At 44.8% G+C, this 18834-nt stretch overlaps 1 protein-coding gene across 1 annotated transcript; it reads left to right on the top strand.

Moving 5' to 3' along the window:
* The first annotated feature begins 3181 nt into the window (after positions 1-3181).
* On the top strand, positions 3182-10291 carry MRPL53 (mitochondrial ribosomal protein L53). The gene is made up of 3 exons (XM_074943033.1): positions 3182-3309; positions 7204-7316; positions 9776-10291. The coding sequence occupies exons 1-3, from the start codon at positions 3218-3220 to the stop codon at positions 9901-9903; spliced, it is 333 nt and encodes a 110-aa protein (XP_074799134.1). The 5' UTR covers positions 3182-3217; the 3' UTR covers positions 9904-10291.
* The last annotated feature ends 8543 nt before the right edge of the window (positions 10292-18834 follow it).

Below are 18834 nucleotides of genomic sequence, written 5' to 3'. Positions count from 1 at the left end.
TGTTATGAGCTATTCTGGAATCAAATTAAGACACTATGGGTCACAGTTCAATCTCAGTTACACCTGTGTAAATCCATGGTAAGTGGAGACACTGATGGAGTTAAATGGGTGTAAAAGATCAAAGCTAAGGTTCCTGCTTCTGTTCAACATTCATTCTAGGACTTGGTTGTAATCAAGTACAGAGAAGATCCTTCTTTCAGCAAACAAGATGCCTGCACTCATTTCCCTTGGCTTTGTTTCATAGAAAGAGTCTATCTTCTTCAGGGAGGAAGAAAGAATGTTGTCTTAAGGTTACTAAAAATTTATATTTTCCCTTATGTAACTTTAAGTTGGATGAATCAGGTTCAGGCAGCTAAAAAATAAATTACTGAAAAGGGGATTTTTTTTTATATCTTTCCAAAGTGATGGTTCAGATCTAGGAGGAAAGATAAAACTTTTATAGATTATGACAAAGGCCAACAGGCTGGTTGATTTGCAGTATGGATGAGATGATTGGAGAAGGTTCTCTTTGCCCTGGATTCTGCACAGTAAACTGTACAAATTCCACAGGAAACTGCTATTAAAACACAATAGGGGATGATATACAGATTATTTCTGCCTTATCTATTTTGAAATCAACAGGAGTACAGGGTGCCCAGCACCTGGGAGAACTGATCTCTTAACGATCAATAAAATACATCCTTCCTTCCTCATTCCCTAATCAAGGTTGATCCTATACTGCTCTAAGAGAGGCTGATGGAAATGTTGTTACTGATTTGTGTTATAACGAAGAAAGAAAAGGATTGTTGAAGTTCTATAGTTTGAGTTCACCTTTTAAATATAAAATATTCTCGTTGCCCCTCTATGTGCCTGATCTGGCACTCCTTACTCAGGCAAATCCTCTTTTAAATCAGTGAATTTTTGCTTAAGGAGTAGGTTTGTTACAATGCTTTCTCTCACAGACTTATTTTTGCAAAGACAAAGAGCTATCATATAAATTAATTTGGAAACACAGTTTTAAAATACTTACTTCTGAAATTTAGTTTAACTATTTTATTTTTAGGCTTCATCTCACTAGAAAGCTGGAATTAATTTAATGGCTATATTTAAAAAAAAAAAAAAAGCTAAAGCTACATTACAACAATAGCGTAGCATTTCCAAATGTTGCCAACTATTCTATTTTGTACATCAGTTAGTTACTTGGGGGGAAAAGCATCAGTAGTACTTCAACACAAGGTAAAAATGAAATACAGTATTGAAAGATTCCCTAGAATTTCACACTGTATTTAAATACATTACCAAAGCTGATTTATTCCAAGCTCCCACACCAAAGGTTTACTAGGATCCCAGTACTCTACCAACAATTTCAGATAGTACACAACTCCCAAAAACTTTACAAAAGTTGTTTCTGCCATCTAGTGTAAAATTGATGAATTACACTGGCTATGCTGCATTCCAATCAACTTCAACAGTGTGTGTTTAACGACTTATTATTTAGCTGCTTTATTTTACCCCCTTTTATATATTTTCTAATGCACCTATTTTAAAAAGTCTTTATTTCCATTTCTATCAGACTCTTCAGCAGGTCCCTCTTCTATATTTTACAACAGTAATGATTCAGATTGCCCTTTGTTTAGTATACAACCATTCTTATAAAAAAGGTTTGTTTCAAACATTGATAGATACGATCAGAGAAGAGGAGGCCAGGCAAACCAAAGCAAGATACACAATTCCTAGGAGATGTGGTGGAAACCAATTGGGACATCTTACAGAAATAGACTCAGATCCTGCAATGAGCTCTGCATGGATGTATCCATACCCACACAGTGACCCATTACAGGATCAGGGCCCTGTATTGCCAGGGATATAGGTCTTTATATCCTTAACTCCTGCAATTCATAATTGCACGAGGGCAGAGAAACCTATAAGAAACTATGGTAGGCCCTGATTCTGCAAGTGATACCTCATGTGCCAACTAGGGTTACCAATTTTGGTGAGACATATTCCTGGAGATTTCATCACATGACATAATCTTTAATTAAAAATTAATCTTTAATTCCTGGAGACTCTGGGACAACCATGGAGGGTTGGTATCAAGGTCCCTTCCCCACTCTGAACTCTAGGGTACAGATGTGGGGACCTGCATGAAAGACCCCCCTAAGCTTATTCTTACCAGCTTAGATTAAACCTTCCCCAAGGCACAGATTTTCTTGCCTTGGGAACCAGCTTAGGTTAAAAACCTGTTATGCTGCCACCACTGACCGATTTAAACAAAGAACAGGGAAAGAGACCACTTGGAGACGTCTTCCCAGAAAATATCCCCCCCTCCAGATTTGAAAGTAACTTGTCTCCTCATTGGTCATTTTGGGTCAGGTGTCAGCGAGGTTACCTTAGCTTCTTAACCCTTTACAGGTGAAAGGATTTTGCCTCTGGCCAGGAGGGATTTTATAGCATTGTATACAGAAAGGTGGTTACCCTTCCCTTTATATTTATGACAGTTGGCAACTCTATTGACAACCCACACTGAAACCAATGACTGTCCATCTGCCCAAAGCCAGCTGGAGTGGGTCTGTGTAGAAATAAACTACAGGGCACCATGTCAGTGCTCTATACTATGTTTATAGTTCTATATTTTTGCTTCTGGCGTTTGATAAGTTTGACGAGGAAAAAGAATCAAATAAAAATGTTAACATGAAAAGAATCAAATTTCCTAACAATTGCCCTGAACTCGAATCTTTGCTCTTTGTCTTTTGAAAACTTTAACGAGGCCAGGTCCTTGTCTTGCTCGTCACTCATTTCTATTCACTGCATTGCACTGTAATGAATGATACCTGGTGGGGCGTACACTCCCCCGCACCCCACCCCGCTGCTCCCGGGGCAAAATCTGAGTCCGTTTCTGAATATGGGGCTAATTTCTTTAAATGAGTGAAAACTCCGCATTTGAGCGGACCCAGCCGCAAACTCTATCATCCGCCAGTGGGAGAGGCTGCGACCCCGGCGCTTAGCTCCCAGGTCAAGGGGAAGGGGCCAGGCTCGAAGTACGCCCAGGGCACAAGCCAGGCACGAGCAGAGCTGCACCGCGAGGGGCTCCAGTAGCGAGGGGCCCTCCGCAGCGCAGCGCAGCCCCCGCCGCCGAGCACTACATTTCCCACAGAGCTGCGCGCGCCGCCAGCCCTCCGCGCCCCGCCTTGGCGAAGGGGCTTCTGGGAATTGTAGTCCCAAGCCGAGCAAGGGGAAGATGGCGGTGCCCAAGGCCGCGGTGGCGCTGAGGCACGTGAAGAGCGTCGTGGTCCGGTTCTGCCCTTTCCAGACCAACGTGGAAACCACACGGTGAGGAGAGCTCGGGAGGGCGGCCAGACACCCCCTATACCCGTCTCACGGGGAGCAGCCCCTCCCCCACATTCCCCCCTGGACGGGGAGCGGCCAATCGGCCGGCCCGCCCTACCCACTCCCCTATGGGTTCCTGCGCCCCGTTCAGCCTACCAAGCGAGGCCTTTCCCGTCTACCCTCCCCCTCGCCCCCTCGGCGTTGGCTCCGCCTGTGCGGCGGAGCAGCGAGTGGTTCGCCCTGCCCAGCCCATTGGCCCCCGGGGCTGGAATGGCTTCCGTGGCGTGTTGTGTGCGGAGAGACCCCTCTTTCCCCCTGGCCCTCCAGCCAAGGGATGGGCTCCCCCACCCCGGCCATATGCACCCGACGCAGCTTTGAAGTTTGGATCTGGTTCTACTTACAGGGCTGTTTGTCTCCAAACACGACTGCGTTACAGGGCATTGGGTGGGGTGGGTTCGCTGTTTGTGGGTTCTAGAGCAAGTGGTTGGTTCTAGATTGGTTACCAAGTACAAAGACAACTTTACCTGGGCCGGGAGAGTCAGTATGGGTCCATTCCGTCTTCCCATTATTGTCAGTAATAAGCAGCATTGTCAGCCTTTAAATGTTTAAAAAACCACAAGTCAGGTACCTAAAAATTGAGATTAAAAACAAAAGATTTAAAAAAATTGCCCTCCTTTTTTGAGCTTATCAGGTGCACTCAGGTCACATTTTTATGCTTTTCTCTGCAACCACTAGGCTTACAGGCATTTTTTTAATTGAATGCTGACATTTTTATATAATCAGTTGTCTCCACTAACCAGGGCTTTAATAGGCATCAAGTTTAAAACTAATATAAGGAAGTACTTGTTCACTCAATGCACAATCAACCTGTGGACCTCCTTGTCTTGGGATGTTGTAAAGCCCAAACGTATAACTGGGTTCAAAAAAGAATTAGCTAAGTTCATGGAGGATAGGTCTATCCATGGTTATTAGCCAAGATGGTTAGCAGTACAGCCCCATGCTCTGGGTGCCCTAAGCCTCTGATTGCCAGATACTGGGACTGGAGGATGGGATAGATCACTTGATAATTGCCCTGTTCTATTCATTTCCTTTGAAGCATCTGGTGTTGACCACTGTTGGATAACAAGATATTGGGTTAGGTGGATCATTGGCCTAACTCAGTATGACCATTCTTTATATTTAAGTTAAAACATCAAATATTGTGAGAGTTGGCCAAGTTAAGACGCCAGCAAGACCTGTGCAACCCCATTGTTTTCAGACTACTGGTTTAGTGACACCTGTACAGATGTGTTCACTCAATTTGCACAAATATAATTGACATGAATTTAGCAAACAATTGTTGATGTTTTAAAAGGAGGAGTAGAATCTAGTTTCCCCCTCTTTACTACTTTGATGAAAGTAAAATGCAGCAGTGAAAATTATTGTCACTACAATAAGATGATATGACTTACTATCTGTAAGCAGATATATGTCTGAACACACTGAGGAGGCAATTCTTTAATAGGAAGGTGCCATTTTTTATTCACTTTTCAGAGAAGAAAGGTATCGTAATGAAGTTCTACAGGAAAGATATACTATAACACGATCAGAAGATGGGTTGAAATACAACTAATCTGTCTTCTGTGTCTTTGGGTATGTCTACACTATGAGCTGGAAACTGTAAATTGGAACTTGTGGGGACATATCTGCTGGAGCTGTGACTGAGCTAGCGTGCTAAAAATAGAGTGTAGCAGCATAGAGGGAGGAGCTAGCCACCGTAAGTAGTCCGAGACACTAATCATGTGGTGGGGTGGGTAGCCCTTCCTGCTGCCACAGCTACACTCTATTTTTAGCACAATAGCTCAGTCAGAGCTAGCATGGGTTAAGTCTCCTCAAGCTAGAAATTGCACCTCCAGCTCAAAGTATAGAGGTACTGACTAAGGCCTGCAAGCACACATGTGCTTAACTTTACTATGCTAAGCACAGAGGCCCCAACCCTAAAGTCATTGAGGATCCATGTGAGTGCAAGGGTCAGCACATGTGGAGTCAGCTGTAAGATTAGTTATTAGTAGGGCCCTACCAAATTCTCCGTCCGTTTTGGTCAATTTCATGACGATAGGAATTGAAAATTGGTAGATTTCACGTTTTTAGATTTTTAAATCTGAAATTTCATGGTGTGTTAACCGTGGGGGTCCTGACCCAAAAAGGGAATGTGTGGGGGAGTTGCAAACCTATTGTAGGGAGGGTCATGGGGTTGCCACCCTCACTTGTGTGCTGCCTACAGAGCTGGACAGAATGGGGAGCATGGGGTGCGGAGCTATCTGCAGCTGGGAGAGAGATCCAAGAGCACCCCTGCAAGGAAAGACCACGTCCTGTCCTGCCCCAGCCCTGCCCAGACTATCAGCTAGGTGCCCCCTTTGCTGGGATGCTCCCAGCAGCACAGGAAAGATCGGATCCAGCTCCACAAGCCTTCTCCAGCTGCAAGAACCCTCTGGGGCTACTGCCCAGTCCCAGAGCGTCCTGCAGAAAGGGGAGGCTCCTGGAGGTGGCTCTAGACCCGCTCCCCCCCTCCCCCAGCCTGCCCCCTTTGTGGGGAAGGACTTATTTCATGGCCCATGACACATTTTTCACTGCTGTGAAATTGGTAAGGCCCTAGTTATTAGTGTTACAATACTTAGAAATAGTGAGGAAAAATACAATGGCTGATGTTCTTTGGTAATCAATTGCCTGAGAAGTCCAAATAATTGTGCTTTTTCCATGACATAAATACTTTACTAAAGGAACATAAAACACAAACTTGGAACAGATGTGAGGAGTTATTTTACACGTACCCGCAGGCGTGCATGTGCATACACACACAGTAATAGAGGTTAAGGCTAAAAGGGACAACCAGATAATCTAGTCTGACCTGTGTATTACAGGTCACCACTACCACCACCCAGTACCTGCACGTTATAACCAACAACTGAAATTAGACCAAAGCATTGCAGCTCTCATGAGACTAGATACTATGAGCCACAGACCGAGAATAGGAGAGACCAAGGTGCACCAGTGCCCAAGACCCTCACAATGGCAGGGAAATGATTAAGTGATTAGAGATACCCACACACTACAGAGGAAGATGAAGCACAACCAAGGTCACTGCCAATCTGACCTGAGAGAAAAGAAAATTCCTTCCTTACCCCATATATGGTGATCAGGTAGACCCTGAGCATATGAGCAAGAACCAGCCAGCCAAGCACCTTGAGAGAGAGAGAGAATGCTTGGTGCCACCTAAGAGCTCTGGCCCACCCCAGCCAAGCTCATATCTCCAGCTGTGGCCATCACTGATGCTTCAGAGTAAGGCAATAAAAGTAACCCACAGCAGAATACATTGGTGTGTGTGCAGGGAATCCCTTCCTGACTCTTGCAGGTGACTGATATGGCTTCAAAGTGACCCTATTCATTGAACTTTGACCAAAAATTAAATGAAAAACAAATTACACAAACTTCAGCAAATCATTAGAAATGTTACCATGGAGTTGGGGAAAAAATCCAATGGAAACAGATATTTAAACAAAATAAACATTTCTCTGAACTCCAAACACTGAAACATTGACAACCTGAAAGTAAAATTGGTTATAAAGAAAAATAAAACTGATCTGACTGATAGCTGGGATAACGCAATCAATCAAAAAGAAATGCAGAAAGGAAACAAAATAGTGAAAAGCAAATTGGATTTTAAAATTTCTTTGTAATAATCTGTTAAAATAATCATACAATCGAGTCTGCACTTATGGAACTTCTTGTAGAACTGGGGCAGTAAATATAAATCCTAATTGGTTTGTATTTTGGTTAGCAACATCAAACTGTGTAAATTAATTGCAGAAATATGTTCAGTATATTCTTACTTAATTTATATTTCTTAAATCTTTTCAGAATATTTCTTGAACATGTAAACAGTAAAAAAGCTCGTGCCTCCAATATCAACTGTGTAGTGACAACAGATGTAAGGCACGATGGATCTGAACCAGTTGTAGACATCATGTTTGGTAAGGAGTTTATCATTCATCTTAAAGGGAACGTAGCCTTTCTAGACTAACACGGGAAGATATTTGTGGTTGTTTCCTGTAATTTGTGTTTGTGTTGGGGTCGTACCTTGACATCCCAGTTATGCATCAGAATCGCACTGTGCTAGGTGTTGTACAAACATGTTTTTGAGCAAGAGTACGATGGACTCAGTCAGGTTAATATATTGGGAAGGAAATTTAAAAAAAAAAATTTTTATCTACTGGATTTAGAACTGGGAAGAAAGGGAATGCTTAAAAAAAAAGAAAAAAGAGATTGACTTCATTACAAACATTCAGCTCCAATACTTAATTGAGAGGTCTGCAAGTGGACCCTTGCACCTGTGCAGAGCCCTGTTGCAGGCAATGTGGCTCCATGCTGCCACAGAGACATGCTGCCACAGTAACTTCGTCATATGAGCTGTCCCACCTCAGTGGGACTACTCACATGTATAAATGTTTGCAGAAATGGGTCTACGAGCTGTGCAGCCAGCTCTGTGGGCTCCTCTAACTTGTACTGGAGGTTTCTGTCAACCCCCAGAGCAGCCCAGATTCGAGGCACTTCACAAATCGCTTTAATCCACCTTTGTTCTCCTCTTTCCTTAGCTTTACCTTCTGTTCTGCTGTCTTCTAAGAGGTCCAGCAGAGAACCCAGCCCATTAAGTTTTTCCTTCACTAATGATTATCTATTTGTTTTCCTTTAAACTTTCATATTTTAATCAGGTCAGCTGCCATTTCTAGCGAACATTGCAAAGTTTTAGGTTTGATATGTCAAATATATATATTTTTCATTCAGTGTCTCTATAGAGTATTTCCTTCCTCATTTATTTGCCATCCTTGTCTCTTGCCAGGGTACACTAGATGATGAAGCTCAATGCTGTGCACAGCCTCTGCCAAAAGAGATTATTTTACTAATGCCAGAAACTACTGCTTTCAATTTTTCACTTTCCCAAGGTGCTGAGTATGTTGCCAAGGGAGCATTTCCAGCCCTTGGAGTCTGGGAATACAGGACCTGAACTTGGAAACTGCTCAAGACAGTGTATTATGCTGCTGCTAGAAGGCTTGCTATAGTTTTTTTTGAGAGATACTGTCAACTTGAAAAATCTAGTCACTTCAAAATTTAATTATGATTAGTTTTAGGCACTGCATTTTGTTCCGAGTTCTCCCTTATTACCTCACCCACCTTGTCTCTTTATATGCAATATTTCAGATGTGGAATCCACTCCCTTAGGGCTGGTCTACACTACACAGTTAGGTCGACGTAAGGCAGCTTACATTGACCTAATTATGTCAGTGTCTACACTACAGCTTTCCTCCTGCCGATGTAAGGCCTTGTCTACGCTACCGCAGTAAGTCGACCTAAGTTATGCCACCCTAGTTACATGAATAACATAACTTGAATCGACGTAGCTTAGGTTGACTTACCGTGGTGTCTACCCCATGCTGCGTTGACAGGAGACACTCACCTGTCGACTTACCTTACTTTTCTTGTTCCGGTGGAGTACTGGAGTTGGCCCGGAGAGTGGTCTGCAATTGATTTAGTAGGTCTTCAACAGACCCGCTAAATCAACCCCTGCTGCATTGATCACGTCAGCGTCAATCTCTGGTAAGTGTAGACTTGGCCTAAGTGGCCTACTACACCATTATAACTCCACCTGCACGAGAGGCGTAAAGCTTATGTCAGTGTAGATAGGGCGATGCAGTGTTTGTGTAGACACTGCATTACTTACATCAGCTGTTGGCAGGAACCGTGAAATTAACAAGAAAGCCAGGCAGCTGGACTCTGCCCCTGCCTGGGAGCTGGGGTGAGAATGGACCCCACTCCGGGTTGGGAGCCATGGTGAGAAGCCTGGATGACGGGACTCCGCTTCCAGCTGGGAGCTGGGGCAAGAAGCCCTGGGCAGCCTCTTCTCTCCCCGCCTCCCCCGGGAGTCTCAGCTCTGCACACTACCCCTTTTAGGTTAGTGGAAGTGCTCCTGGTGAGGACACACACCACTGACTCAAGGAGGGTAGTGTAGACATGCACCTCTACAGTTATTACTGCAGTGGCTGTAAGTTGACCTAATATAGGTCAACTTACCTTTCTAGTGTAGACGTAGCCTTACAGTCCAAGTTTGCCTACCTTCAGAGAATAGCGTGAACTACTTTAGTAACACATGTGTTCTGAAACTAGATCATATCTGGGGAGTTTTTCCTTATGTTTGGATGAGGCAGTTCAGGGATGGAGGCTGTTTTTGTTGTGGGCAGTTAACTTTAATGTTTTGCTTGCTCTTAATGTATGGTATGCGCACAGATTCAGTGGTAATGGGTATATGAAATCACTGAATATTTTTAAGTAAACTGAATGAACTGAGTGTTTACACTTATTTTAGTTTGAATGTATGCTAAATTGTTTCTTATAACTTTATTTATCACCTCTAAAGCGTACGATCTTTCCTTTACAGCTGATGGAGACAGATTAATAATGAAAGGAGCCAACTTGACAGCAGCAGAAATGTTATCAGCTTTCAACTCCAGATGCATAGCAAAAGACCTTAAGGCAGAAGAGAAAACTAAGAAAAAGAGTGCTTGAAGATCAAAGAAACAATTATGTTTAAAATTGTTTAGGCATGTGAAAAGCAATGAGCAGCTTTTGTCATCAGAACTACATAGGAAACTTCACTGATAACTGACATGAAATCTTAAAAAGAGATATGGACAAAATGCTGGCCAGTTCAACATACAGCTGAATGATTCGTATAAATATATATTTTTCCTGAGGAAAATATAATGGAGAAGCTAAAATCATTAACTCTGGCAGGGTCGGCAAGTCTTGGATGCACAAATAAATTCCTCTAGCCATATACACAAACCGTCAATCTCTTGACCATGCACACACTGGATCAATGCCATGCCTATTTGTATATTGATATGAATAATGAAGATGAGCCTAATAAATTTGTTACAAATGGAAAAATTAAGTTTAGACAGTGTTTTCAACATACATGCTATGCATTGGTATCCAAAACTTCATTAGATTGTTAAACTTGTCTGTCACTAAGTAACTGTTTTTTATTTTGTGGCTTTGATTTCATTGCTGAGCTAACTAAACAGTTATTAATCCTCAGAGATTCTTGAATCAAAATCAATGTGTAAGACCCATCTTATAAGGGACTATCCACAGAGAAAAAGTGCTACTTGTGAATCAGGGTGACAGAATATAGCCCAAAGTGAAAGATGAATTTGGTGTTTTCAGTATTTTGGAGAGAGAGGTCATTTGCTGTGATACAGTTTTTTGTTAGTCTTTTTTAAGAACAGAGTAGGCCTTATTCTGTGTGTGTGTGTTCTGTTTTTTTTTTTTTTTCCCCCTCATATCATAAAATCTGCAGAAGGAAGGACAGTTTTACAAGTACAGGTTTGTAGTTTGGTCCCATAGAAAGGAGAATGGTAAGGTCCATTAGGCTCCCTCTTATTTAAGAAAGATGGGAAGAGAAGGTAGTTAAAGCCCTTTTTTTGTTCTGTGTTTGTACAGTGCCTAGCCCAATGAGGTCCTGGTCCGTGACTGGGGCTCCTAGGTGCAACCACAATATGTGTAGTAGTAAAGGATTTTTAAAAATGTACATTTATTAAATCACTTATCAATCCTTTAGGCATTGTAGAGTTATTAAAAACCATGGCAAAAGGACAGATATCCTTAATATGATAAAAGGACTCGACTGCCCAAGTCATTTTAAAATATAGCCTTTATACTGATAAAGGAACAAACTCAGTACGTAACATAGTAATCCCATAGTAGTCGGTTCCTTTCCATGAACAATAAAATCTCATCCCACTTTGTGCAAACAAGCGCATTAAAATAGATGAACATACCCAGAAGGTTAACAAATCTAAGCTGTGTCAGGCTGAAGGGGAAATGAGTTTGAGGCAAGGTTCTCTCAGAAAATGCGCTACTGGCAGCTCCGCTTCCTTCAAAGCAGCAGATTGCCAGCTCCAGTGGCTCCACTGAACTCCTCAGTGTGAAAGGACGCAGGTCTTTCAGGTAGTTGGGTCCCCAAGCCATTTAGTGCTTTATGGCTCAAACCCATCAACTTAAATTCCAACTGGAAATCACAAACCAGTGCAATTGTCATGCTTTCCTTGTGAAACACATTTAATTATGAAATACAGACATGGCTGCAGCATTCCTTCCCATGATGTGTATGTAACCCACGTGCTTGTAACGCAATTGTTTTTTGTTTTGTTTTTTAGTCAACAGTGGGGAGAGAAGCAGTGGGGAGGAGACATGGAGTTTTGTAGAATCCTCTTAAGTTGGCACTTGGAAAGGCCAAGAGGCATGTAGAGCAGTGGTTTTCAAACCGTTTTTCTGGTGACCCAGTTGAAGAAATTTGTTCTCCTCGACCCAGCGGAGCTGGGGATGAGGGGTTGGGATTGGGACAGGGGGTTGGGGTGCAGGAGGGAGTCAGGGCTCTGGGCTGGGGCCAGGGATGAGAGGTTTGGGGTGCAGGAAGAGTAAAGAGGGGAGCTATGGGGCTGCCATTCACCTCTGGCTCTAAGGAGTCCAGGTGACACACATACACTTTTGATGCTATGCTGCAGAGACTGAGAAGTCATGGCTGTGAAAAGAATGAAAGGAAGTTGGTTACTCAGAAGTCCAAACAACACAGTTCCCTTAAAGTGATCCAGCCTCAGACCTCCATCCATGTACCCACATCAAATTTTTGTAAATCTTATTTCTTCATATAAAATAAAAGGTTCTACCAATCCCAAAGGATTGGACACAGTACCTCCCAGGTTAATGAATGTTTTAGATCTTACCCAAATACATGCTACAGCCAATTCTTATTAACTAAAATCTAAAGGTTTATTTATAAAAAGAAAGGTGAGAGTTAAAATTGGTTAAAGGAATCAATTACATACAGTAATGGCAAAGTTCTTGATTCAGGTTTGTAGCAGTGATGGAATAAACTGCTGGGTTAAGTCAAGTCTCTGCAGTTCATCCACAGCTTGGATGGGTCATTCAGTTCATTGTTCAGAGCTTCAGTTTGTAGCAAAGTTCCTCCAGAGGTAAGAAGCAGGATTGAAGACAAAATGGAGAAGAGGCCGCTGCCTTTTATAGTCTCTTGTTTTGTGGCCTGTGCTTCCTTTGTTTCAAACACAAGCTACCCAGCACATGGCTTAGGAGCCTTAGAGATCTCTCCATTGGGACATGCCTTGCTGAGTCATAAGGTGTATCTGCCTTCTCTCAATGGGTCAATTGTATTGCTGATGGTCTTTAATGGGCCATCAAACAGGCTAGGCAGTGCTGATGCCAAATTGTCTGGGTGTGTCACCCAGAAGCATAGCACAAGTTTGAAATACAGACATACATACATATCTATAACTCACAATGCAAAGGTGATACAAACATAAATAAGATTATCCTATCTGGTAATTTATGACATTTTTGCAGATATCTTACATAGCATATCTGGCTGATTACTTCGTGGGTCTTACTCCAGGAGCAAACATTTCAAATCCAGGTACACGTGCTGAAACTTTTGCAACAGTAACAAAGTGAGGAAGTCTCTGTGGGAAAACACCAACAGTTACGAAGTAAAATTTGCCCAAGTATTCCAAACGCTGGTTGCAGATATATGCTTATATATAAATACAGGTTTCAGAGTAGCAGCCGTGTTAGTCTGTATTTGCAAAAAAAAAAGAAGTACTTGTGGCACCTTAGAGACTAACCAATTTATTTGAGCATAAGCTTTCGTGAGCTACAGCTCACTTCATCTGATGCATAAAAGTGGAAAAAATTTTATGCATCAGATGAAGTGAGCTGTAGCTCACGAAAGCTTATGCTCAAATAAATTGGTTGGTCTCTAAGGTGCCACAAGTACTCCTTTTCTTTTTATATATAAATAGTTATTTAAAAGAAATTGTATGACACTGTCTTGGTGGTTGAACTGTGCAATATGTTTTTTTAAAGTCCTAAGCATGTGAATAAAGTTAACCATAGGCATAAGTACTTGCAGGATTGGAGCCTTGGATTGCAAGACATTCTGGGCAGGGATGTGTCTCTTACTCTCTATTTGCATAATGCTCAGCCCAGTGCGGCTATGATCCTTGTTGAGGCCTCTAAGTATTACTGTAATACAAGTAATAATCAGCCTATGCATATGTGCAATATGTTGGCTAACATGAACTCAGCATGTTCATAGCAAATTTAAAAGGAAATGCTTAAACTGTGATCTGAGATTACTACTGTAACACATTGAAAATACATTAATAAAACCTGACTAGACACAGCAGGATGTGGGAGAAAACACAAAAGGTAGAAGTGGGCAAATCTAGATCAATATTTTAAAGGACTAAAACCTGACCTTCCTTCCACTCCTTATACAAATAATGGGAAACCTTGGAGTAGTTAAGGATTTATCTACACATTAAAATTATTCTGGATTAAGGCAGAGTGTGAATTGAATGTGAAATTGCTATTTCTGAATAACTCAGGCCATGTCTACCCTACAACGTTAAGTCAACTTAAGTTACGTTGATGTACAGCCACCACTGTAATTAAACCACTGTTGCATGTCCACACTATGATTCTTGCGTCAGCAGAGCCATCCACAGTAGCAGTTTCTGCACCAATGGAGCAGTGTACTGTGGGTAGCTATCCCACTGTACAACTGGCGGCAGGGTGTTTTGGGAAGGGTTTGCAATGCCTGATGGGGACAGGTTCAGCATCACATGATGTGGTTTTCTCAATCCCATCATTCCATGGGCATCCTACTCTGTTTCCTGTCTCTTTTCAACTGACCTGTGCGACAGCCATCTCTGTCAGAAAGCATGGACCTTGCACTGCTCTTCAGTATTGACCTGTGCATTATGAACACAAGGCTATAAGAGGAGCTCAACAGGGGTGAGGGTTATTCGGCTGAAGGAGGCCTTCAAGGAGCATTTTAACACTGTGCCAAAGTAATTTGTGTTGCTGTATTGTGTTGAGCTTGGCATTGTTTGCACCATGCTATGAACCTTGTAATGATTGCTGTGTGTGCCTGCCTGTAACAATGCACACATGCCTATTGCTATGGTTAGCTGCAGCCACCATGTGATGGAGAAGAATAAAGATAAATTCAGTTTCCATAAGTAGATTTTTATTCCACACGCATTCAAATATACCTATGTAATCATAGAATATCAGGGTTGGAAGGGATCTCAGGAGGTCAGCTCGTCCAACCCCTTGCTCAAAGGAGGACCAATCCCCTACTAAATCATCCCAGCCAGGGCTTTGTCAAGCCGGGCCTTAAAAACCTCTAAGGAAGGACATTCCACCAACTCCCTAGGTAACCCATTCCCATGCTTTACCACCCTAGTAGTGAAAAAGTTTTTCCTACTATACAACCTAAACCTCCCCCACTGCAACTTGAGACCATTACTCCTTGTTCTGTCATCTGCTACCACTGAGAACAGTCTAGATCCATCCTCTTTGGAACCCCCTTTCAGGTAGCTGAAAGCAGCTATCAGATCCCCCCTCATTCTTCTCTTCCACAGAGATAAATAAATACATTTTATTTACCTGGTAAATAATCCCAGTTCCCTCAGCCTCTCCTCATAAATCATGTGCTCTAGCCCCCTAATAATTTTTTTTGCTCTCCGCTGGACTCTTTCCAATTTTTCCACATCCTTCTTGTAGTGTGGGGCCCAAAACTGGACACAGTACTCCAGATGAGGCCTCACCAATGCCGAATAGAGGGGAATGATCACGTTCCTCGATCTGCTGGCAATGCCCCTACTTATACAGCCCAAAATGCTTGGGAACAAGGGCACATGGTGACTCATATCCAGCTTCTCATCCACTGTAACCCCTAGGTCCTTTTCTCCAGAACTGCTGCCTAGCCATTCGGTCCCTAGTCTGTAGCAGTGCATGGAATTCTTCCGTCCTAAGTGCAGGACTTAGTCTAAGTGCACTTTTCCTTGTTGAACCTCATCAGATTTATTTTGGCCCAATCCTCTAATTTGTCTAGGTCCCTCTGTATCCTGTCCCTACCCTCCAGCATATCTATCTCTCCCCCGCTGTTTAGTGTCATCTGCAGGGGTGGCAGATTTGTAGAAATTTTAGTGGTGCCCAGAACCTGCCTCCCCCCGAACTCCACCCCCCACCTGCCTAAGGCTCTGGGAGAGAGTTTGGGTGGGGGGAGGAAGTCTGGGGTGCGGGCCCTGGGCTGGGGCAGGGGATTGGGGTGCGGGAGGGGTGCAGGATGCAGGCTCTGGAAGGGAGTTTGGGTGCAAAAGGGGTGAGAGGTTGGGCTCTGGAGGCAGTTTGGGTGGGAGAGGGGGTCTGGGGTGCAGGCCCTGAGATGGAGTTTGGGTGCTGGGTGCAGACTCTGGGCTGGGGCAGGGGGTGAGGGTGCAGGAGGGAGTTTGGGTGCAGGCTCTGGGCTGGGGGTGGGGGTGTAGGAGTGGGTGAGAGGTGCAGGCTCTAGGAGGGAGTTTGGGGGTGGGAGGGGATGTGGAGGGAGAGGGTGCAGGCTCTGGGAGGGAGTTGGGGATGAGAGGGGGTGCGGAGGGAGGCGGTGCAGGGGTGAGGGCTGTGGGGCGGGACTGGGGCTGGGAGTGTGGGAGGGGGCTCAGGGCTAGGGCAGAGGATTGGGGTGCGGGGGGATGAGGGCTTTGGCTGGGGCTAAGGATGAGAGGTTTGGGGCGTGGGAGAGGCTCAGGGCTAGGGCAGGGGGTTGGGGTGTGGGGGGGTGAGGGCTCCGGTTGGGGGTGCGGGCTCTGGGGTGGGGCAGGGCTGGGGATGAGTTTGGGGTGCAGGTGGGCTCCCAGCCCTCTCCACCCAGCACCACACTCACCCCGAACCACTGTCACTGCACGTGCTCCTAGGGCCCCTCTCAGGTCCAGGAATCTTCCTCGCCTCCCCTGTGGTGGGTGCCGGGGGGGCTGCCATCACATGTGCACCTCCTCCCCTGCTGCTGCCTCTCACTGTAGCCTCACTGGGGGTGAGGGATGAGGCTGCCCCTTGCCCAGCGTGGGGCAGGAGTGGTGACTGCGGGCGGGGGCCCCCTGTGCTGGTAGAGAGTCCTGCCAGAAAAGGGAAGGGTCCGAGGTGGAAGGGCCGGGTAAGGGCAGCCTGCCCTGCCACTAGTGGATGGGGGGCACTAGGACCCTGTGGCGGCAGTTGATGCTGGGAGCCAGCAGAGCGGAGTGGAGCTGCAGGGGAGAGGCAGGGATGCTCTGGGGCCCTGGGGAGGTGCACGGGGGCAGCAAGTGGGAGCCGGGGGACATGTGGGGTAGGTGCGTGGGGGTGGCAGGTGGGGCCAGGGGAGAGACCCAGCCCCAAACATTGGTGGAGCCAGGCCCCAGGGCCCTGAATATTGCTGAAGCCTAGGCACCACTGGCCCATACAACTCGCCACCCCGCATCTGCAAACTTGCTGAGGGCGCAATCCATGCCATCCTCCAGATCATAAATAAAGATACTGAACAAAACCGGCCCGAGGACTGACCCTTGGGGCACTCCGCTTAATACCGGCTGCCAACTAGACATGGAGCCATTGATCACTACCCGTTGAGCCTGACGATCTAGCCAGCTTTCTATCCACCTTATTATCCATTCATCCAGCCCACAGTTCTTTAACTTGATGGCAAGAATACTGTGGGAGACCATGCCAAAACTTTGCTAAAGTCAAGGAATAACACATCCACTGCTTTCCCCACATCCACAGAGCCAGTTATCTCATCATAGAAGGCAGTTAGGTTACTCAGGCATGACTTGCCCTTGGTGAATCCATGCTGACTGTTCCTGATCACCTTCCTCTCCTCAAAGTGCTTCAAAATTGATTCCTTGAGGACCTGCTCCATGATTTTTCCAGGGACTGAGGTGAGGCTGACTGGCCTGTAGTTCCCCAGATCCTCCTCCTTCCTTTTTTTTAAAGATGGGCACTACATTAGCCTTTTTCCAGTCATCCGGGCTCGCCATGAGTTTTCAAAGATAATGGCCAATGGCTCTGCAATCACATCAGCCAACTCCTTTAGCACCCTTGGATGCAGGGCAACCGGCCCCATGGACTTGTGCTCGTCCAGCTTTTCTAAATAGTCCCCAGCCACTTCTTTCTCCACAGAAGCTGGTCTCCTCTTCCCCATGCTGTGCTGCCCAGTGCAGCAGTCTGGGAGCTGACCTCGTTCGTGAAGACAGAGGCAAAAAAAGCATTGAGTACATTAGCTTTTTCCACATCCTCTGTTACTAGGTTGCCTCCCCCATTCAGTAAGGGGCCCACACTTTCCCTGACCTTCTTCTTGTTGCTAACATACCTGTAGAAACCCTTCTTGTTACTCTTAACATCCCTAGCTAGTTGCAACTCCAACTGTGATTTGGCCTTCCTGATTTCACTCCTGCATGCCTGAGCAATATTTTTCTACTCCTCCCTGGTCATATGTCCAAGCTTCCACTTCTCATAAGCTTCTTTTTTGTGTTTAAGATCAGCAAGGATTTCACTGTCAAGCCAAGCTGATCACCTGCCATATTTACTATTCTTTCTACATATCGGGATGGTTTGTTCCTGCAACCTCAATAAGGGTTCTTTAAAATACAGCCAGCTCTTCTGGACTCCTTTCCCCCTCATGTTATTCTCCCAGGGGATCCTGCCCATCAGTTCCCTGAGGGAGTCAAAGTCTACTTTTCTGAACTCCAGGCTCCGTATTCTGCTGCTCTCCTTTCTTCCTTTTATCGGGATCCTGAACTCGACCATCTCATGGTCACTGCCTCCCAGGTTCCCATCCACTTTTGCTTCCCCTACTAATTCTTTCCTGTTTGATAGCAGCAGGTCAAGAAGAGCTCTGCCCCTAGTTGGTTCCTCCAGCACTTGCACCAGGAAATTGTCCCCAACACTTTCCAAAAACTTCCTGGATTGTTTGTGCACTGCTGTATTGCTCTCCCAGCAGATATCGCTGGTGTGCATTACCGCAAGAGACAATGCTGAGGTGAACTTCATACATGCAGGGGAAAGTATGTTTAAAGGGGAGGGAACAGGGAATTCACAAGCACATACACCAATGAGTTTCTCACAGCTGGGTGTATGTGTGGCTGTCGTGTTTAATATCCCATGGAATAGAATGTCTTGGGTACTGCTGCAGCCCCAGAAGATACATGGAATATGTGTGTGTGTGTGTGTGTGAGGGGGTGGGAGTGTAGGGAGGTCCTGGAATGCTTTTTCTTTTCTAATTAAGCTTTGTAAGATTGGAGAAGGTTTCAGCCAGAATTAAAACAAATCTCAAACATATGGGTTTGTTTCAGATAGAGATTATTTACATTGTTATCTAATGAGTTGTTGTAGAGTGCTGTAACTCACATGCAGCTCGCTGACATAACATGTAGTATGAGGTGTATGAGATTCCCGAAAGCTCATGCTCAAATAAATTGGTTAGTCTCTAAGGTGCCACAAGTCCTCCTTTTCTTTTTGCGAATACAGACTAACACGGCTGCTACTCTGAAACCTGAGATTCCCTTGTGATTCTCTCCCCCTGCTTCCCTACAATGATTTCTC

This window comes from Natator depressus, chromosome 2 (assembly GCF_965152275.1).
Source record: "Natator depressus isolate rNatDep1 chromosome 2, rNatDep2.hap1, whole genome shotgun sequence".
Taxonomy (NCBI): Eukaryota; Metazoa; Chordata; order Testudines; family Cheloniidae; genus Natator; species Natator depressus.
The sequence above is the reverse complement of the archived record's forward strand: the minus strand, read 5'-3'. Positions and strand labels throughout refer to the sequence as shown.

Excerpts from the sequence above, each read along its gene's own strand:
- MRPL53 (XM_074943033.1), top strand. The coding sequence starts at position 3,218 with ATGGCGGTGCCCAAGGCCGCGGTGGCGCTGAGGCACGTGAAGAGCGTC. Across the intron at positions 3,310-7,203 it reads ACCAACGTGGAAACCACACG|AATATTTCTTGAACATGTAA; the intron begins GTGAGGAGAGCT and ends AAATCTTTTCAG. Across the intron at positions 7,317-9,775 it reads AGTTGTAGACATCATGTTTG|CTGATGGAGACAGATTAATA; the intron begins GTAAGGAGTTTA and ends TTTCCTTTACAG.